The sequence below is a fragment of the Patagioenas fasciata genome, chromosome 7 (genome assembly GCF_037038585.1).
Source record: "Patagioenas fasciata isolate bPatFas1 chromosome 7, bPatFas1.hap1, whole genome shotgun sequence".
Classification (NCBI taxonomy): domain Eukaryota; kingdom Metazoa; phylum Chordata; class Aves; order Columbiformes; family Columbidae; genus Patagioenas; species Patagioenas fasciata.
In genome coordinates this window covers 2,835,031-2,856,077 of record NC_092526.1, presented here as the reverse complement: position 1 = coordinate 2,856,077, position 21,047 = coordinate 2,835,031, and the positions used below count along the sequence as shown (strand labels likewise).

The following is a 21,047-nucleotide window of genomic DNA, read 5'->3' as shown; positions in this document are numbered from 1 at the left end:
TTCCATGTGTGTTCGCTGGTGATAGTGACATGAAATACATTTGGAAAGTTTGCAGCAATAGGTCCGGCTCACTATGTAATTATTGCTTTTATTGTAATTGAGGAGAACTCTGATACTTTGGAAAATGACTTGTTTTATTTGTGTCATAGCAAACCCAAAAAATACTAGAAAGTTATGATTGTTTGAAATAGAATTTATTTAACAGTTTCTAGAATATAATACATTTGTCTGAAAATGGGTTATTTTCCACTATGCATAATTTTGGCATTGAAGCTCACACTGTTAGGGATCATTTTATATTGGAAAGCAAAATCATGTATAAAAATTAATTTGACAATCTTCTATGAATTCATTGCTACACTTTTATTCTTTAATGTAAGTTTGCCTTAGATTTCAGTGAGGAGAGATGATCCCTTTAGTGTATTCGTGTGTGAGTGCAGGATGGGCAGCCAAGGACAAACCGCTGCAGTTGGGTGAAGCCCCTTTTAGAGTTGTGGATTAATGCAGGTCAAGGCTGGCGGGCAGTTCAGCAACATGCTCTCCCTCTGGCTTTGCTAGAACCAGTATTAACTTGCCATCTGCTGCTGGGAATTGTGGAAGGTGGAGAGGGAGTAAAAAGCACTGATTCCTCTGATTTCTGCTTCCTATAGCGTGTCCCTCCGCTGCAGAACTATAAGCTACTTACTTAAATAACAGCACATAGGAAAAACTCTCCAAAGGGAATTTCTCAAGTCCCTGCAGTAAGTTTTTATGGAAAAGGACTATAAAAAGCAGTTGTTGTCATATAGTTAAGTAAAGGGTTGCTATGCGGTTTTAATTCACTGTTGTATGATGAACGTAAGTTCAAGTTATATAAGATGTAAACTTCTACTGAAACCCCATATATTCTAATGTCACAGAAATTTTGAGTCAATGCAAATAGTAAGATGCAGTAACTAAATAGTGTTAACAACTCTGAAGTATAATGAGTTGCGCAGGTTTTGCTGATGGTAAAATGTTGATGTTTTGATAATTTGCGCTTTAAACCTCCCCATGTACAATTTTCTAAGTGCAGGTGGTTTCAGACAAGTGTGAATCTTCCACCCCTGTAGGACAGAAGAGCGGTCCTGAAGTTCCTGCTGATTCCTCTGGCTAAGGCCCCGGGGCAGTAAAGCAGCCAAAGGGACATTTCATTTCCAATAGACAGTAGGTGCTGTGTTGGGTTTCAGTCTGCTTGCTGCTCTGGCTGCAGGTATGGGCTAAGTCAGAAGAAATGTAAGCAGTGAAGTGTAGAAGTTCAGATTAAGCAGATTAAAAGGTAAAATATCTTTAAAAAGTATTTTATTTTTTTAATGTAGATTAAAAGGGGTTGCTTTTGCTCTGTAATATATAACAGTGCTCCAGGATCTCTGGGGAGTTGTGTACATGGGTGCATAAGGAAGTGTGTGTAGAGGAAGTCAGGTGTCTGTGTTATTTCAGTTTACATTTCTCTTGATTTCGTATCTCTTTTCAGCAATGGGTAAAACTTACCTTTCTTTTTGGGGCAAAACAATTTTGAACTAACTCTGCCCATCCTGGCTGGCAGAGCTTGGAGTGATGTGATGTGACTAACGCTTTTCTAGGAGGAGGAACATTTTTCATATGGCCCTTACTGAGGACTAGGATGGCAGCTGCAAGAACTGGGAAAACAGCTAAATCCTTCGTGGGAGTGCTTGATTTGGATTTATTGTAGGGTTTTTGTTTGCTTAAAAGCTCTAGAACTGGGCTGAAATACAGGATGCAGGTAGGAGGACGGTGCTGCACCGGACCCGCAGAGCAGCACACGTGCTGTACGTAGCCAGCGGTATTTGTCAGCAGTTTGCACAGAAATATTGCTGTCCAGGGAAATGGTTTCTTCTACAGTCTCTTGGCTTGTGGTGTTTCATTTTTCTGATGTGACGGTATTAAGAGCCTGAGTAACATTAAAGAGAAAGTATATGAGTCATGGGTGATTACTGGTTCCTCCATTTTTCCTAGCAAAAAAGTCATATCACCATTAAAATAAGTGTCAGGAGTGAAATTCATCTTCCCAGACCCACTTAAACTCATAAACACACACATGTGCTCCTCTTAGTAGTGAGACCATTCCTTCTCTTTCAGTTTCATCTTTTTTTGTGTGCTTTTTATATTGTTTTGCATTTAGTTACGAGTAAGTACTTCATCCATCATTAGGGTAGCACACTTGATAAACTTTATGATTCGGCATTTTTTTCCGCTAGTGCAGTTAAATGAGTGGAAACTTGAGCCATGCTCTTGGCAGAGACAATATGTAAAAACCAACCATTAGGCATCTGCGTATTATAAAAGTACTGGGTTATTTAAAAATGTTTCAAAGGTAATAAAACTCCTCTTGCCACGCAGTGCAAATCATGGAAGTATGAGCCACAGATATGGGAGTGTTTTCTTGCTAACGAAACGAAGTGTCAGACTTTTTAGTGACTGGCCACATTTCAAGGATGCTTTAAATCAGTAAGTGAAACTGCAAAGGAGATAATTAAGGTGATGTGCTCTCCCCAAAGGAGAGTTAACCCGCATATCTATAGCCCATGCATAGGCATAGTTTCTTGGGCTGACATTTTCCAAACTGTTAGGAGATTTGTCTGTGATTCCTTTCCTTAGCCTCTATTTTATTCAGTAACACTGGAGTCATTTGGAGGGACGCAGTGTCTGAGCAACAAAGGGCAAAGATCCGAAGCTTCCTTAATTCATAGTGATTTGTTTGTTTTCTTCTTTTTAAATGTGGATTTATTAGAGTAGGCGCCGGGCATCTTTTTCTGCTTGCTTTGCATTTTCTAGGGCAATTGTTTAGGTTCCATTGGAGCTCAGCGCTTTCACAATAACAAAGTGGTGGTGGTTGTTGTTAGAAGGGTTTAAATCTTGTGCTATTTTTGCCTAGAGAGGCAATAACTTGTGAGGCTGCCTACAGTGGCACAGGCTCGAGATCGGGCTCCCTGCCCACTCAGACCCCTCCTCAGCCCAACAGCCACCCCGATACCTGCTGGTGACCAACATTTCTCCTCCTCCCCTTCCTTCCACCCTCAAAAACGTATTTGAAAGCACCACTTGTCTTTCAAGAGGGCTAAGTTTCTATGTCTCTACTCCGTTGACGTCCTTCATGCTGTGATGCTCGAAATACAGTTTTGTCGGTGGAGTTTAAGGGATGTGGGATGTTCCACAGCAGGTCCCAGGCCAGGAGAAGCTGCAAGGTGACAGCTTACCTAGCAGAGCAATAATGACAGGACTTGGTCTCATCCTAAATCTAAGAACAGTTTCCAGAGCTCCCCTTTCTAGAGGAATCAGAAGAGGCAGAGCTGTGCCTAACTGGGCAGCGGCTGCTGGGTTTTGATACAGAAAATTCCAATTCAGGCTTCTAGGTAGGGTTTGAGAGCAAATGGCATTGTGGCGTTGCACTTCAAAAAAATAAATTGCAAATATATAGTGGTTTCCATTTGTGTTACAGAAAGAATTCTGAATCCTTACTGTTGGTTTTAGACAAAACAATCTGACGCCTGTTTTTGTTGCGCAGAGCTAAGACAATTAAGAACACGGTCTCTGTGAATCTGGAGCTGACCGCGGAGGAGTGGAAGAAAAAGTACGAGAAGGAGAAAGACAAAAACAAGAGTCTGAAGAATGTTATCCAGCACCTGGAGCTGGAACTGAACAGGTGGAGAAACGGTACGTACCACAAAATGGAATGGATATGGGTCTTTGTATTTTTAAGTTACGTATGTTTAAATTTTGCCGTAAATCAAAACTACTAGTGCTAAGTTCACCGTTCAGAGTTGTAGCTCATGCTTTATAATAATAACTGAAAGGTGAAAAAGCAAGAACCAGGGAAGCCAACAGCAGCCGTTCACAGAAGGTACCATTTTAAACGCCCAAACTGGCATGAATAGCAGCTGTAGAGAACATAGGAATATCAATGATTTTTAATAATGTTGGTAATATTATTAAAGAAGAGGTAAAATTACATTATGTTAATTTTCTTTTTAAAAGAACTTTGCTCCTCAGGCACGAGAATCTGTTCCATTATGCTTTAAGGTAACTAGATTTTGGGGTTCTTTTTATAATTGAATTTAGCATTGGAATAATTAGTCCATTAGCACAATGATTAGGAATGTCCTCTGATGAGAATAATCACCACTTGGCTCCTTCTGTTGCTTCTAAGTGGAATTTATGTTGAGAACAGCCAATTTTCTGTTTAGAAACACAGGGAATTGCTGTTCAGGATGCGATTTAAGATCAAGTGCTGGTTGGCAGCAGAGGAAGAATATTTCTATGCATACATACTAAGTAAAGATTTTTTTAAATTATTTAATCTGTTGCCAAATAGTTTTAGCAAACCATCCTTAGTTTTCATTTTTATTTGACATGTTAAAAAATTGCCCAAACAAACAAAACCAAACCCCAAACCAAGCCCCCAAGAAGCAACAAACAAACCAGCCCTCTGAACGCAACGAAACCAACCTTGCTCCATCTTACAGCCTGAAATCCCAGCAAACCCCCAACAGTAAAATACTGCTTCTTTGAATCACCTTTCTCTTCTAAACTGCTTGTCATCCTGCGTGTCCATGCGTCTAACAGTTCAACAGTCTGGAATCCTTGCAAATGTGAAGTATCTAAAGCAAGAACAAATCTGTGATTTAATTATTAGTCACAATTTGATTTGCGCCGTCACGTCTGGTTTTGAACATCCCGGGTGAAATCACTGCTTAACAGATAATAACTGACCTTTATGGGTGCAAAAAATCGCTTCTTTCTGGCAGCTCCCTGTGCTGTTTTTTGCTTTTCTGATGAGATCGTTACCTAATGATTGTGCTCCGTGTCTTTCTCTGGAGACTCCAGCCCAGGGAATATTTCCCTTATCAGCACTGCACAATTGCTATGGAGACGGTCGGGCTGCTCGTGGTGCTGAGGAGCGCTGGGGATTTACAACCTGCTCATGTTCTGCGTCTTTCATTCTGTGTTTGCTAAATGTGATGACTTGAATTTCCTTCCCCTTCTAGAAACAGTTCTTTTTTCAGAAATCTTCATATAGATCCTTTCTACATCCTGTGTGAACAAGCCTTATAACGTGCTGTCTTTAGTGTTTTGTCTAAATATACACACACCTCCTCATCCCCTCTGTCTCTCCTGCTTTTCTCATTGCCGTTGCCCGACAATACATTCAATGCATTTAAAATACTATTGATTTCTTGTCTGACCTTCTGAAATAGCATCATTTGGAAGGGTATTCTGTCAAAGGAGGCTCTTCACAAATGCAAGTGTCAAAGAAATTGCATCTTGAATATGAAATGCAAGATAGATGTATAAATGTGTGCTTGGTGTAGCTTGTTCTAGAAATTAGAGAATAATATACAAAATATAATTGTATAATAGCAAAAAATGGGTGTTCTCAGTTGTCCCTGAGGCAGGATTTGTGCAACCTTGTATGCAAGCTCACGGTTTGGTCAGTGTTTTACAGGTAGGAAGATGTTCTCATCCAAGCATCTGTCAAATCCAGGCTCCCCTCCTCCTTTCACGGGGGGTAGTTTGCCATACAAACCTTCTGAGCATAGTGAAATAGCACAACAAAATGAAAATGGACAGGTCCATTTGGGGATGGTCCCGATGGATCTTCTGCAGCCCGAGCAGCATTTGCCCAGCGTGCAAGGTTCCACAGCCTGACCCGAGCCCACTTTCCCACTCTGCTCCAGGGACATGCAACCATGAAAAAGCAATTTACATTTTTTCTCATTATATATGTAAAACATTATATATATAGTATCTAAAATAATATATAATAATAAATAATCAAGCCATTAAGGATACAGCAAAAGGTATTTTTAGTGGAGTCCTTTTATAGAGGTTGTGGTACTTGTTTTCATATTACTCCTTTTCATGCTTCAAGCTTGAAAAAATTATCTTCTCTGTTACTTGGTCGTGCTCTTTCATGCCCTGTTTTGTTTTCCTTTGGGGCCTGAATTAGCCTGCCTTTTTGCTTTTTGATATATTTGTCCTGTTTGCTTCTTTCCTTGCCAGTAAGATAAATAGTGCCTGCACTGTTTTGGCAAGAGGAATGGCTAGTAAAGCTTTAGGAGACTAAAATATTGTAGCTTCTCATAGAAAAGGAAAAAAACCTGTTTGTGCAGAAGGGTTGGATGTAACATTTGCACACCTCGAGCAATGAGTGGAGCTTTCAGTGGCTCGCAGAATCTCGCAGTATATTTAATTTTTGGCATGAGCGCCTTGCCCGTCCCTCTTCACTGAACTGCGGCAGCCTCGTCATTGTGACACACGGTGATACCGAAGACAATATTCCCTGCAGAAAATGATCTCGAAAGAAAAAGTAGAGGGAGCACATCTTGTTTGGTATGCATAGGCAACATCTGAAAATTGGTGTATGCGCTTTAATTTTAGATGTGACAAAGCAGAAGGTGAATATAATTTTAAATGCAGCTGTCTGGCTTGTTGTCCTGATGCTCCAACAGTTCATTGGGAGGGAGAAAGAGTTGATAAGGCAGTTGGAAATTTGGAGAGGAAGAGACATTTAATAACTTGATATGGCTTTAGACTGATAGCCATATGTTTTTTTTCCCTCCTTATTTACACTTTTGTTAATCCATGGAGCTAATCTCATCTGTAGCAGGCTTGAGTGAAAGGGGAACCAGGAGTTCAGTGCTTTTAATGGCAGCCAGTCGAACTCTTGCTGCATTTTACGTGTTTTGAACCACGGAGTTCATTTTTCTAATGAGTTTGGCCCCCTTTCCACACCTACTTCTGCTGTTGTTTGTATGTGTGGCGGTTCCCTGCCTTGCACAGCTGCATCCGGCCCTTCTTTGCTTTGCTGAGTCCCTCTCAGCAGCTGTGAAGGACCATGCTGGGATGTCCATGGTTTTGGGCAACGCTCTCTTGGATTGTAATGAGCACGGACTGTGTGTCTGCAGGAGAAGCGGTGCCTGAAGACGAACAGATCAGCGCAAAGGACCAGAAGAACCTGGAGCCTTGCGATAACACCCCCATTATTGACAACATCACACCAGTTGTTGCCAGCATCTCGACAGAGGAGAAGCAGAAATATGATGACGAGATCGCCAGTCTCTACCGACAGCTGGATGATAAGGTGTGAACGTTCAGTTTGACTCCATTTACTGGGTGTAAATGGAAATGGGTGGGTGTCTCTGTATTTCTTGAGCACTACGAACTGGAAAATGGTCCAAAGTTTGAAATGCTGTCACCATATAAAAATAGATCTTGTTTTATCGTGTCAGCTGTCTGCCTTTGCTCCCTCTGCAGACAGTGTTTGGGGGCATTCGCCATGAAGTTGGAGTCACGTTTGCCTTTCATCTTAAAAGGGCTCCATACAGGCTTTTCAGCACTCCTTTTCTTCAGTGATTTCTGTAAATACTGTACTCCCTCGGCAAACTGTAACGTCATCTCAGAGAATGGAAAAAAGGGAGACTGTATCTTAATATTTTTAATATATTTCTTGTGTATTAGAATTTTAAAGAAAAGAGATGACCATCCCTTGGGTCTCTTTTGCTCATGTTGTTCTAGCTGTGAACACCGCTTGGAGTGCAGGTGCCTTTTTAAATGATTTATTTGCACAGCTTGATATACATCATTGGCACTTAAAGCTATCAGCAAGATATTTACTGAGCACTTGCCATTAATAGCTTTGGCTTGTGTGGAGATAAGAAGTGGGGGGAAAAAGGCATGCGAAAACCATTGACCGTTATGGATGAGAACAGCTTAAAAGGCAGAAGTTTTCAGGGTAGCGTTAATCATGAATCAAAACATGATTTTAACTTTCAAGAAATTCCAGCTTTGCTGGGATGGGGAATACCTTCCCCATAGCCGTCTCTAAAATAAAAAAAGTCATTTATTTTTCACTTCCCCTCATCAAAAGTAGCAAAGCCCATTGAATTATTCTTGAGGGAACTGGCAACAGGTTTGTTTTACCCTAGAAAACACGGGAAGCATCATTTAGTGCATTTACTGCAGTGCTACAGGAAATGAGAAGGTACTTGATCTCCAAAACAAAACTAAAATATCACCATTTATAACTGAATACATTCTTGTGTTGTATCTGGGACTATTTTCATATTAGCAAATGCAGTTGAGGGGTCCAAGTTGTGTGTTGTGGTTTGAGCTTCCTCTTTCATTAACGCAGTTCAGAGCTGGCTGTAAATTGTAGTTGGTTAATAAATCTGCCTCTAATGATCTCTCTTCAGCTGAAATTTGGGGACAGAGTAAGAGAGAGGGAGGACGTGTATGTGTTTGTTCATCTATAAGACATCACATATGTCAGCAAATCCTCCTGCAAGTTATAAGGTGTAACTCTGACCATATCAGTGTCTTGATTACCATCAGGGACTCCTCTGCCTAAGTATAGGAGTATAAATAACATATATACCAGAGCCAACAGCATGTATACGTTGCTTTTACTATGTAGCTCTGTGTACTTACATTTTTCTCTCACCTTGTGCCCCACAAACATGCACAAGGTTTGCTATGGCATTATTTGTGTCTCTTCTCTAGAAAGGGGAAATAAAAGTGACCAAATGAGAACTGCGAAAAGCAACTAAAAATCTGCAACCCTGTTTCATTGCAGGATGATGAAATCAACCAGCAGAGCCAGCTGGCGGAAAAACTAAAGCAACAAATGTTGGATCAAGAGGAGGTAAAAAAGCAAACAAACAAACACCAAAACCAAACCCACCAACCAAAACCAAACGTACATTTTGCTTGTGAGACCCTTGTTTAGTGATTCTGTCACAGTTGTTGGCTAAATATATTCATATTAACCAGATACAATTCAACAGGTAAAAGAAACCTATGTGACAGCTGGGTTTAGACTTCTGATTTCATAATATCCTCAGAAGAGCATTAAGCCTTGATAACTCCTTAGAATAGCATGCTATCCTGCTGGGAAGTGATGCTGGAGGTACCAAGGTAGGAGTGTGGCCAGTATTTTTAAACTTCGGATGTGTTTTTCGATGTGTCTGTATCCTTTCAGTTATCTTGACTCTATGGACTGTAGGTGCTTACCAGATCTCCTAGTTTGACAGTATAGAAATTACACCTGGTACTAAATGACTGATGTTCATTATTTTGGCGGTTAGAGACAGTACTGTGAGAAATCTGTGAGACTGAAAATTCATTATGGGTGCTGCCATAGATTTGCTTTAAAATCTTGGATCACTGACTTTAAGCATTTTATTTCATTGCTTCTGTCCATAAAATGAGTGTGGTTTTTAAGCTGGGGAATAGGAACACTAAACTTACAGTCATTTCCTTATCTATCATTTGTTTAACAGAGGTTTTGAAGAAGTAAAATCTGGCAATAGCACCAAATTACCAAGTTCCCTGAATGTTGCTATGATATTTCTTAGAAGATGGTTTTATGCTGGTTTTCAAACTGTGGGAAACTGGAGGAGGAGCCGTCAATGAACAATATAATCCTGGCGTGGAGGTTCACTCGTTATTAGTGTTTCAAAATGCTGGTCTCTCCCAGCTGCCTCAGCCACTTCAGCTGAGTACAGCATCATGCTGGCTGCTTTTTTGGGTGTGAAACCTCTCTTGTAGTTGGAAAAATGATTCTGTCCATGCCTTAATCAAACCCACAGAAAGGATTTCCAAAGTTCGTCTCCTTAGCAGGGAGAGAACACTGTATGAAATGTCTGTCACTTGTCACTCGCGGCTTACCTGCCACCTTTGGGGACTTGTCCTTTTACTCCATGATGAAGCTCTTCATTGACTTCCTGCAACTTTCTTTTGATTACTCTGTGTTACATGCTACCCATGTCCCTGGCTATACAAATGTAACAGACTTTTATGCATTCTCAGCAACATTATTTTCTGCTGTGTGTTATTTAGGCCATCTCACTTTGCCCATCTTTTTTACATCAGCGTTCTCATCTAAAGCTTGTTTTTCCCTCTTGTGTCTTATTTTATAAGTGAAGTGCATTCCTTTAATTTGTGTTACACACTTGGGAGCATGCTGTACGCTGGCTTATTCCCCACCCTCGCTGTTCCACACTCAATACACATCTGGAAGATGAATCAAGTTTCCAGTGGCCTTACAGACCACTTTTCCCCACTTTTTGCACATATTTTAGTCTCATTTTGCTGACTTAATGAAGCCTCTGCAGCTGATGTTACACTGCTTGCTCAGCAGGTTTAGCTGCTTCATCTGAGACACTTGTCCATCTCTTACTTTTGAAAGCCAGGGCGTTATTTTTGTTTTCTTCTTTAAGGGCATTGAATTAGATTTTCGAGGTTTTCTCTTCCACGTGTGAGCTTCACTTTCTCTGTGGGAGCGATTCTTGGAGCCCGTGATTAGCTCCACGATACAGATGTGCTGCAGAGCAGCTGCCTCACTCTGCTTCCCCCTAATTAACCAGAGTACTTTTTTCTGCTTGATTAATATAGCAGGTTAATTATAAATCTAAGGCCTGCCACAGATGATCTGTGCTGATACCGGTACCTTTTGGTACATTTTCACCACTGGCTGTTTCTTAGGGTGTGTTTTTGGGGGGATTCTGAATCTTCCACTCTTCATCTTTTGTGCTGTGAACAGATCCACAAAGTGCTGCAGCCACCGTCTCCTTCCCTTTGTTGGCAACCCATCAGTATAATGTGTTATCAATAGCTTTTTGAAATCTTGATGGTGTATTTTTCCACATTGTATCAACAAGAATCTTCTGGGAAGCTGTGTTGATGCTCTAGGTGATACGTAACACTTCCCTTTACTTGAAGTCACAGTAATATTCACACAGAAATTTTCTCAAGTAAATGTAAATAATAGTTCCATCTGTGTTTAGTAGAAAGATTATTTTAAGCTATTTTGTTGTTTAAATATTTACATGCCATCTGGCTTTGGCAATTCAGTGGGTTTTTCCGTAACGTGAGTGCACTTTTGAGGCTGCAGCATTTCCAGTGAGGAAAATTTCCCTTACATCCGAATCCTCCCTTCCCCACTTTGGGCATGTGCCAGTGCCTGAAGCTGCCGGCTTGGCTTCCCATTTCCCATTAGCGCTCGGGGCAAAAAAAACACGGTGTCTTCTCTGAAATGTCTCCTTTTAGGTGCTTCTTTTGCAGAAATGTTTCTGTTCAGCTTGGGGTCTCATACTCAACTTCTTGGTGGCCTGGGAGGCAGTGGGCTGTGATGGACCAGGCCAGAAGTCCACCAGTACTGCAGATTTTGTTCTACTGTCCAAGAAAGCTGCACTACAGCAATATTTTACTAATCCATACGTAGGAAGGCTTGGAAATCAGCAGGTTTTGTGAATGAGTGTCCAGTCTTTGTTGTTAGGATGACCTGGGAGCATGAATGCCTTCTTGTAGCTCATGCGCTAAATTTTATATGTTATTGCTCTATATTTTATGTTTTTCTGCTATGGCCTGATGTTATTCTTCTCAAAAGTATTTTATTTGCAATAAATGTTAGGTGGCACCTTTTATTTATTTATTTTCACATCATTCTGCAGTATATGACTGCTGTTGAGTCTGGTTTTGTGCTAAGAACCTGATAGCTGAAACTTTGAGCCTTTAACAGCTGTATGGAGTAGTGCAGGGGCAAGGAAGAGGAGCTCCCGCAATCAGCGCTGTCACCGAAACCTCAGCATCTCTCCTAGTAGCACCCAAAGAGTAAATTAAATAAGTTTTACAAATCAGAAATACTCACTAGTAGGTGTGAAATCTGTATTTTCTTCTTCAGTTAGTATTTTGCCTCAGCAAATATAAGCAGCTAATCTGTCTGCAGCATCGTGCTTCAGATGATAACTAAGAATAATCATCATAGGTTTTCTTATCAAAATATCCCTCTAATGCCACAGGATCTCTGAGGCTGCCTCAGAGCGCCCTTTCACTTGGTTCAGTTCAAAGCCGTGAGTCCGTGTTTCAACATTTTACTTTGTGGTATTTTTTGGTCCTAGATGCAGCTTTGGGTTGAGGGCAGAAAATTTATTTGGAGCTATGATACTGTTTAAAATAAGTTTCTCTGCTTCAGTCTTGTGTCATAATAGGATTTGATTCAGATTTTTCTTTTCATTGAAGTTTAGAGCTTTTTTGCTCCCTTCGAATACTTGGATGCTGAAAGTGATGCTGTTTCTGGTAGAGTAGCAGGATTTCTTCTTTCTGTCTCTCTTTGTTCTTGGCCTTTTCAATGTTACCTTTGAATGAGTTATGTGATGTGTGATATCTGGTTTCCAGCTTTTGGCCTCCACTAGGAGAGATTATGAGAAGATTCAAGAGGAGCTGACCCGTCTTCAGATTGAGAACGAAGCAGCGAAAGACGAAGTGAAAGAGGTCCTGCAGGCCCTGGAAGAGTTAGCTGTCAATTATGACCAGAAATCCCAAGAAGTGGAGGACAAAACAAGAACCAACGAGCAGCTGGCTGACGAGCTGGCACAGAAGAGTGTAAGACCAAGTGGTTTATAGTCCTGGTTCCCTCCTCACCCCCAACTCTGCATCTCCCCTCAAGATTTCCATAGGGGCTCCCGAAGAACCGCCAGCCTCTGCCATCTCACGAATCTTTCACAATACGTTGTTATGTAGGTTAAAAATTAGAATAGCAGGGAAGCTATTAAAAGATCCCTATTTGCCAATGCTACACTCTCTCTTCTATCTTAATTAAACAATAAAATTAAGGGAACTCACAAGCTGCTCTATGGGAGCTGACGGCAGATTGCGGCTCTGTAGCAACCTCTGTATTTTGCACACCAGAGCAGCAACTGAACTGAATGTGAGAACTGGCCATTCTGTGTTTTGGTTATTGAAAAACTGTATCATGCCAAGAAAGAGGTGAAAATCTGCTTTGTGCAAATTGCAGCATTTTGTGTTTTTCTGGACTCTGCACTGCAGAGCAGGAATTTTGTACAGTCAGGAGATTTCAAGGAAGGAATCAGAAAAAAATCAGCTTTTTCAGCTTATATGTAGTGATCTAAGTAAAAAATCTGATCTGAGAAAAATCAGGATTGGCTTACTAGCTTAATACACCCTTAATTCCTTACACAAACTGAGGAAGCTGTTGTTGACAGGTCTGTTTTCATGGAAGACTTCATCATCCACTTCAGTAAAACAGATTACCATGAAATCCATTTGGGAAAAATGAGTTTTATATCCTGTTTCTCTGTGATTAACCTTTGACATGTGTTATGCAAATAAGATTCTTAGAGGATTTACATTTACATTCAGTAGATCTAAAGCAGCGAGTTGTGAAAGTGGATTATGGCAAGGTGGAATTGTTAGCGTCAGTAGGTTGATCCAGTAGGAATGTTGAGGAAAATAGAAGACAATACTGTGTAATGGATCTCGGAGAGGAACTCATGCCCTGTCTGCAGAGGGGTGACTTTTGCCTTTCAACCTTTCCAGAGTGCCCTGACAGCAACACAGAGGGAGCTGGGCCAGTTGCAGGAGCTCAGTAACCACCAGAAGAAGAGAGCTACGGAAATCTTGAACTTGCTGCTGAAGGACCTGGGAGAGATTGGAGGAATCATTGGCACTAACGACGTTAAAACAGTAAGTTGGCTGCTTTTACTGTTTGACCCCCCCAGCTCCTGCAGTATCAAAATACTTGGGGTGGACAGTGTGTGATACAGGTTCCTCCTCCCTGGACGCTGCTGTTTAAATCCTCATTAGAGCGGGGAGTAAAATACCGAGGAGATCTTTGTCAGGGTCAGAGATGGCCATGTCTGTGCACACAGTTACCACATTTATTCCCAGCTCGGTGTTTGAGGCCAGACTAATGCAGCCCATCTGCGTATTGATGCATTTATTAATGGGGGATGGCTGAGTTTCCCCCAGAATAATACATATGTAGCCCTCCTCCATCATTAACTGGCATGACCCAGAGCCTGAAGAATCTTTACTGGGGAGATTTGGCTTCTGAGTGGCTACTTTTTTATTTGAAGTTTGTCCTAAACTGTGGTGTAGCTGAACAGTTCTCAAAGCCACAGGTCTGTACTGATGGCTGCCCGGGGCACCCGAATGAAAACATCTGCCTGGAAGTTGTGTTTTGTGCATTCTGGTGTGTATTGCCTTTCGGCGGTGACTGGCGTCTTCAAAGAGCCCACGCTTCCATGTGTGTTTCTGAACATAACATGCTTTAAATGTACTGATTCCCAGCACTGGTAAATTTGTGCTAGACGCCACATAAATATTTACATGACGGTAGGACCAGCTTAACTTTTGTGTATTGACCAATGGCCTTTCTAGATGAAAAATTGCAGAGGATCATTTTCCTCTGAGGTAAGAAGGTGAGAATGGGGGTGAAGGTGGCTGAAGCAGCAGAAGCCTTGGTATCTGAACGTGCCTGGAGCTGGTGCAAATTTTAGCCAGCTTTGCTTTGAAATTTGTCTGGCTCTTGAGTGTAAAGGAGGTAGCGACTCACTTTGTCACACGTCTCATGTTGTAGATGAACAATATGCAAAGCCTCAGACAAGGTTTTTGTGTAGTCGTTGCTAAATGGCGCATCTCTGATGGCAACTTTTCATGGCCTAGAAAATCTTGCTGGTGATTTTAAAAGGACAGATAAGATGCCATTAGCACCACCTGAAAAAGAGCAATTGCTAAAACTGGTTAAGAAATGAATTTTCAAACTGTATGTCTCTTACTTGCAATGCATTCCATTTTCTTGCTTTTCCTTCACTTCCCAGTTTTTGAGCAACGATCTTTCCTGAACTTTGTCAGAGGTCAAATGTAAAAGTAAGTGCAGCTGGAGACTTGGAGAGTTGTTGGTATTCTGCTAAAGCCCAGCAGATGCTCTTGCTGCAGAGGCCACCATCCCAGGTGCCAGACCAGACCAGACCTTGCTAGATGTTACAGCAACCTCTGGTGGCCGTTGTCATAGGAACTGTGGGACATAGGACAAAATCTTTGAAAATGGAGGTGGAGTCTGTTAGATACAAGTTTTTTATAGTAACCAGGATGTCAGCATTTTGCAGGACAGCTGTCAGTGTAAATAAGGCCAGACTGAGAAGCTTTTAGAAGAATAATTTCAAATTTGTTGGCAATTAGCATCTTCTCGAAGTGTGTTTAATTTCAGACCAGACTGAGGATTTTGGAAGCAGTAACATTTTTTAGGCTGTTGGGAGAAGCTCCAGCACGTGTTCTCTTCCCGTGGTGCTGGGAAAAAGGCAAAAAGCAGATGAAGTTGCCAGCCATGTGCTTCTCAAGGAGAATCTTCACAGCTTGTCAGTGGGTTACATGAATTAAGTAGCTGAAGAAAAATCATTAAGAGAAGACATGCAAATAAAAGGCAGCACATTAAACCAGGGAAGGATATGATGTGTAAATAGAATGATATTAATATTTAGAATGAGAGCAGTTACTTCCCTCCTGCCAGGTGAGATTTCCAGACCCATGTCTGTATAACAGCTCCTTACTGAAGAAGCAGAACCCTTCAAGAGGAGATTTCTTTAAGGAATACTTTGAAAATGCTCCTCAGCTTTCAGCTGCTTGAAAGAAGGAAAGTTTCCTGTGCTGGCGACATGAGAAGGTTTCTCCAAAACATGCTCTTTACTTTAGACGTTGAACCACCAAACTGATGAAGCACACTGTTTGTGCAAGCCTTAATTTCTCACTTTTGAGCCTTATCAGGGAAGAAACAGAGTGGTACAACATGTTTAAAGGTGACCTGAAGGTCTGTGGTTATTCCTTGAGTGCTGCTGTGCTTTCACAGAGGCTTCCTAGCTCTAGACAAGAGTTTCACAGCAGGAAAACCGCTTTGCGTTGCCTTAGCTGTAGAAACCACACCTTAAAGATCGCAATCTTGTGTGTGTTTAGTTAGCAGATGTGAACGGGGTGATTGAGGAGGAGTTCACCATGGCACGGCTTTACATCAGCAAGATGAAATCTGAGGTGAAGTCTCTGGTGAACCGCAGCAAACAGCTGGAGAGCGCCCAGATAGACTCCAACAGGAAGATGAACGCCAGCGAGAGGGAGCTCGCAGCCTGCCAGCTCCTCATTTCACAGGTGTGTTTGTTCCTTCCTTGGCCCTTTGCAGCAGGGTTTGACTTTCTCAGCCTCCTTCCTTGTGAAATGTGTGAGAAATTGGAATTCAGGGTGCGGAGTGGCGTTTCTCCTCTGTTTTGTTGTTTTTCTTTTCTTTCTCTCTTCTCCCATTCCTCCCCCTCAATGTTTTTCAGCACATTCTGTGGCAAAATCCTGTCCTGCTGTCGATCTCGAAATGTTTTCTATGGCATAATACTGAAAGTCCTCTGCGAATTGGATTTCCTCAGCGTGAATTTGTGTCTTATACCTTCACTTTAAAAGCAACCTGAGAAAAGAAGCAGTGATTGTATGGTTCACTAGCAAGACATTCAGAGAGCCCCTGTGCCTGGTCTGTTCATATGCTAACAAGATAACTAGGCAGCAATATATAAAATAATATGTTACGGAAAATATTACCATGTAAGCTAGAAATCTAGATGGTAGGAAGGCTTCACAGTGGGCAGCAGTGACAAGCGATGACGCTTGCTGCAGAGGAGGTAACTGCTTTGAAGTGGACACAATAGAGTTCACTGTATTTCATTTGCTACCAGTTAGTGTAACACCACCTGGAACAAGGATAGCTTCTTGTCCTGCAGCAGAATGCCTTACTTAAGTTCTGCTTACTAAAGCTGTAGCTGTAAGTCTGCTTCTTAATATTAAGGGGAGACTGGAGTCCTGGTGGTATTGGCTGTCCAAAGATGTCAAGTAAAAACTATATTTATCAACTTGTCTTAAAGTAGATCCTGGTTTGGTACGGGCACCGAAGGAAGTCATCCTGCCAGCCTGTGCTGCTCCCTTTCCTTGGGAACTTAGATAGTAAAGCAGATGAAGGCTTGGCTCACAAAGCAGCTGTATGCACGCTTCAGCAGCAATGCTGAGCTGGAAAGAGAGCTTTAGACGCGAGGAAGAAATTGTTGCCCCTGCGGGTGGTGAGAGCCTGGCCCAGGTTGGCCAGAGAGGTGGTGGCTGAACCATCCCTGGAGACATCCCAGGCCAGGCTGAACGGGGCTCTGAGCAACCTGAGCTGCTGAAGATGTCCCTGTCATGGGAGGGGTGGCACTGGGGGAGCTGGGAAGGGCCCTTCAACCCATACTGTTCTGTGAATAAAGGTCTTGGCAGCTGGTGGTGGGACAGTCTCTTTCAGCTGTCGCGTTGGCTTATGCTGACCCGGTGAGAGAGTGAGCAGAAGGCAGCTGGGCTGCTCTGTGGGGTTGGTGTTTGTCCTCTTTGAGTGTGGTCACTCTGGAATCATGGAGAGCTTCAGTGCTCAGAGCTTGTCACAAGCATGCCCTGCTGTCCTCGGTACCTATTGACAGAGAGGAGAATGGAAGGTTTAGGGTTTGAGCCTTGCCCTTGTGGAAAGAGGAAATACAAGAGATGAGACTGCAAAGCCACGTCTCTTTTCTATTTGTACTATATGTTCAGTGATGAAGAACCCAAGCAGAAATAACTCCTAAGCAGCTGATCACCTTGCCTTGGCATTTTGGAAGCTCTGTAGTTTGGTGGATATTGAGGCCTGTCTGTGTTTAAAACCAGGAAGAAGCTGGGTGTTATTATGTTCAAGATCCTGTTAATGGGCAAACACACCTTATTTATGAAGCCATCAAGTAAAATGTAAAAAAACTGCAGGCAGGTCAAGAAGAGCTCAGAGGCAGCAAGCCTGGGAATCCTCAGTGCTGGGGCCTTGCAAACTTGATACAAAGCGGTGGCTTGTTCCTCCCAGTGACAATGCCATATCACAGGGCCGCACAGGTACGGTGCTCAGCTGCATCACCACTGCGAGCTATACCCAGAGTCTCCATGGCTGGGGACAGTCAACCTGAGCTTCTGCAGGTTGAAGCATCCAGGAAGCCACCTCAGAAGCCTCATGTTCAGCTGGTTTTAGAAAGCTGCTGCTGTTTGTTTAATACCAAAAGTCATGAGCTTCCCATGATATTTTGGAATTACCACCTGTGCTGTTCGGTACATGTTTGGGATACTGTCACGGAGGCACACATAAAAAGCAGCCCAGGCAGATGGCAAACTACAAGGGGAATTTATTTTTCAAAATCATTTAACCAGATAAAATGTGCTTGTAAGCAAAATCACTTTATGCTCCAACAAACATTTCATAAAGCACAGGTTCCAGATACCATGGGATTACTACACAACTGACTCAGGGGATCCCCAAAACTTTAGAATGATGATTCAAAACACGCAATTACCTATGTAAGATCAGGCTCTCAACCTTGAGGAGTTTCCTTAGGTGGCATCCCTGACTTAAGGCGAGAGACAACCGCAAACCCAAAGCTCTGAGAAAGACCAACTCAAAATGAAGACTCCATTTATACTCCAGTTGAATCTGAGCTGTGGTCAGACGTGGTCAGTGGTCTAGAAACTTCTCTCAGCCGAGGTGTTTCGTTGACCAGGAGCACTGTCTGTTCACCAAGGGGCAAGTACATGACTGTAGACCATAGATCTACAAGTTTCTGGTGCTGTCGAGTGAGGGGAGGTGTACCTGCCACAGCTACTAAGCGTGACCTTTCAAAACACAGCCTCTTTTGGTCTGTTAGCTCCTTCTCAGATCATTTGCTGTATTGTCTCCTAATCATCAGCTCTGCATGTGGAGAGCTTCATATTTTCTCTCCTTTATGTAGGGCAGTACGTGCGTTCTTAGGTAACAAGCTGTGGTACTCACTTCTCATTGCTATCCCCCGTGTCTTTAAAGCATGAAGCAAAGATCAAGTCCCTTACAGACTACATGCAAAATATGGAGCAGAAGAGAAGGCAGCTGGAAGAGTCCCAGGACTCTCTCAATGAAGAACTTGCCAAGTTACGTGCTCAAGGTACAAAACTGGGTCTTGTGGTCATCATTTCTTCTACCAGCTGTATCTGAGAAAATTCAGTATTGGCTGAAGTATCACCTGTACAGTACACAACATTTTATTGTCTGCTTAGGATTTTGTGGTGAAGACATAAAATTGTGATCCAGAATATTTAACAGATTGCATTTCCTTATATTGTGTTGCATTTCAGATAAACCCAGAATTATCCTTTTCAGCCCATTCCCTCCACAGAATACAGAGAAACTTAATTTTTCAAAGGAATCAAAACCTTTGTGACGTGCTTAACATAATGTTTTAATGACATAAGAAATAGTAATAATAAAAAACCTTTAGCAAAGCAGCACCAATCAATCTTGCTAAATCTGTGTTCTGGAAAATTCTTGGATACCCACCTAGTTTCAGTTGCCCTCTGCCCCATTCAAAAGGAAGCTGCTTCCCTTAGGATCGAGTAAAAGGATCCAGCTGACTTCATTTTCAGAATTGCTGCTTTATCCCCCTTCTGATTTAATGTAGGAAATGTATATCAAAAGCAGTTCTTGTAGCATTGCCGAGCTCCTGATTTGTGTTTAATTACAATGTGTTGGGTGGTCTGGAAACAATGTGGGTTGTTATAGAGGAAAAGAAGGTTTGGGCAGTGTGGTCACAGGCTGGGTACTGCAAACCATGGCTGTGTCTGCCCCTCCAAACCCATCTCCCCTGCAAAAGCAGGAACTGGTTTGTTATGTTGTTTTTAAAATGGCTGGATAAAACATGTCCCGGAACTATGCGCTTAATCCTCAATTGTCTCCCATTTTAAACAGAAAAAATGCACGAAGTCAGCTTCAAGGATAAGGAGAAGGAGCATCTGACCCGGCTTCAGGACGCGGAGGAGATGAAGGTAGCGTGGCGTGCGGCAATTCTAGAAGGCATTCTCAGTGACATTGTTCATTACGCTGATAATTAGGGTGTAATTTTGTCTCCCTGCACACATTATGCACTTTTAGAAAACACTTTCAGCCTCTGTCAGAATTGCCATGCTCTGTTAGAAAATCCGACCTCATGTAATTGAGTGACCTTTGGGAAATTAGAGAACTTGCTGGTATTGAGGTTGTTGACCAGATGATGGCAAAAAGTAAGGTAGAGCCTGAATATCTGAGGTGCGTTTGTCCTCTGAGAGCAGCTTGTAAGCTGAGCCAACCTCAGAGTAGAGAGGTTCAGTGGACTGCGTTCGTTTGGGTTCCTCAGATCACACAAATGGAGAACCGAAATATAAGAGCCAGTATGTTGCATCCAGCCTTGAGAACAGTTTTGTTATATACGACTGAAAAATGATACCGATTCACCTCTATGTGACTTCAATTTTTTGCCAGTGGAACTCTGCTGAAAGTCAATTTGCTAAGTAGTGAATCAGACTATTGGGGCTAATGTAATTTAGGGACTCAAATTTGATAAAATAGAGGCCACACCACTTTCCCAAATTGTTTTGCAAGAATTCTGACCATGTCCTAGAAATAATAATGAAATAAAAACCTGTTTTCCAATATTTTCCTCTTCCTTTGGGATGCAACAAAGAAATGTTAGGAGATAGTATGCGAGTTGTGTTTCTGATGGGGTTGCAAATTGCATAAAAGGAAAAATATAATTTTACAAGGATGATGATAGAGGTTTTTCAGCCTCAGAACTTTTACCTCCATTATAAAAAGTTTAAGTTATTAACAGAGTTGCACAATTATTCCTTACGGTTGGAAGAAAATAAGGAAATATTTTATTAGCAATCTAAAGGATGCATCGAGTTTTTCTTACTAGTTGAGATACACCTAATCCTAGAAGCTAAAAAATAGGGCTGTGGATAAACAATTCTCAGAGAGGGAGAGGCTGTTTTGGGGTTTTTTTTCTGTTACGGGTATAGCTGTACATGTATTTTCTTGGTGAATAAACCGGGTTTGTGTCTCACGTCTGGCTCTGTTTGCGCTCTGCAGAAGGCCCTGGAGCAGCAGATGGAGAGTCACAGGGAAGCCCACCAGAAGCAGCTGTCCAGGCTGAGGGATGAAATTGAAGAGAAGCAGAAAATAATTGATGAAATCAGAGAGTATGTTCACTCGCTTCATCCCTTTCTGTGTCCCTGGCCTGTTCTGTGACACTGGAGGGCTGTTTTGGGGTTGGTTTTGTTAGTTTTAACGGTGTCTAGGTACTTCAGTGTCTTACACAAAGTAATGTCCTTACATTCAACAGCCAACTCTCTAACTATTT

General features: G+C 42.0%; 1 protein-coding gene across 1 annotated transcript in view; it reads left to right on the top strand.

Moving 5' to 3' along the window:
* KIF5C (kinesin family member 5C) overlaps window positions 1-21,047 on the top strand; it is a 77,026-nt gene that overhangs the window by 42,606 nt on the left and 13,373 nt on the right. Inside the window, exons 11-19 of the mRNA XM_065840627.2 lie at window positions 3,545-3,693; window positions 6,945-7,120; window positions 8,612-8,680; window positions 12,214-12,420; window positions 13,375-13,521; window positions 15,787-15,975; window positions 18,701-18,818; window positions 19,619-19,695; window positions 20,777-20,886. Coding sequence (XP_065696699.1) covers window positions 3,545-3,693; window positions 6,945-7,120; window positions 8,612-8,680; window positions 12,214-12,420; window positions 13,375-13,521; window positions 15,787-15,975; window positions 18,701-18,818; window positions 19,619-19,695; window positions 20,777-20,886 — 1,242 coding nt within the window. The remainder of the gene's footprint in view (window positions 1-3,544; window positions 3,694-6,944; window positions 7,121-8,611; window positions 8,681-12,213; window positions 12,421-13,374; window positions 13,522-15,786; window positions 15,976-18,700; window positions 18,819-19,618; window positions 19,696-20,776; window positions 20,887-21,047) is intronic.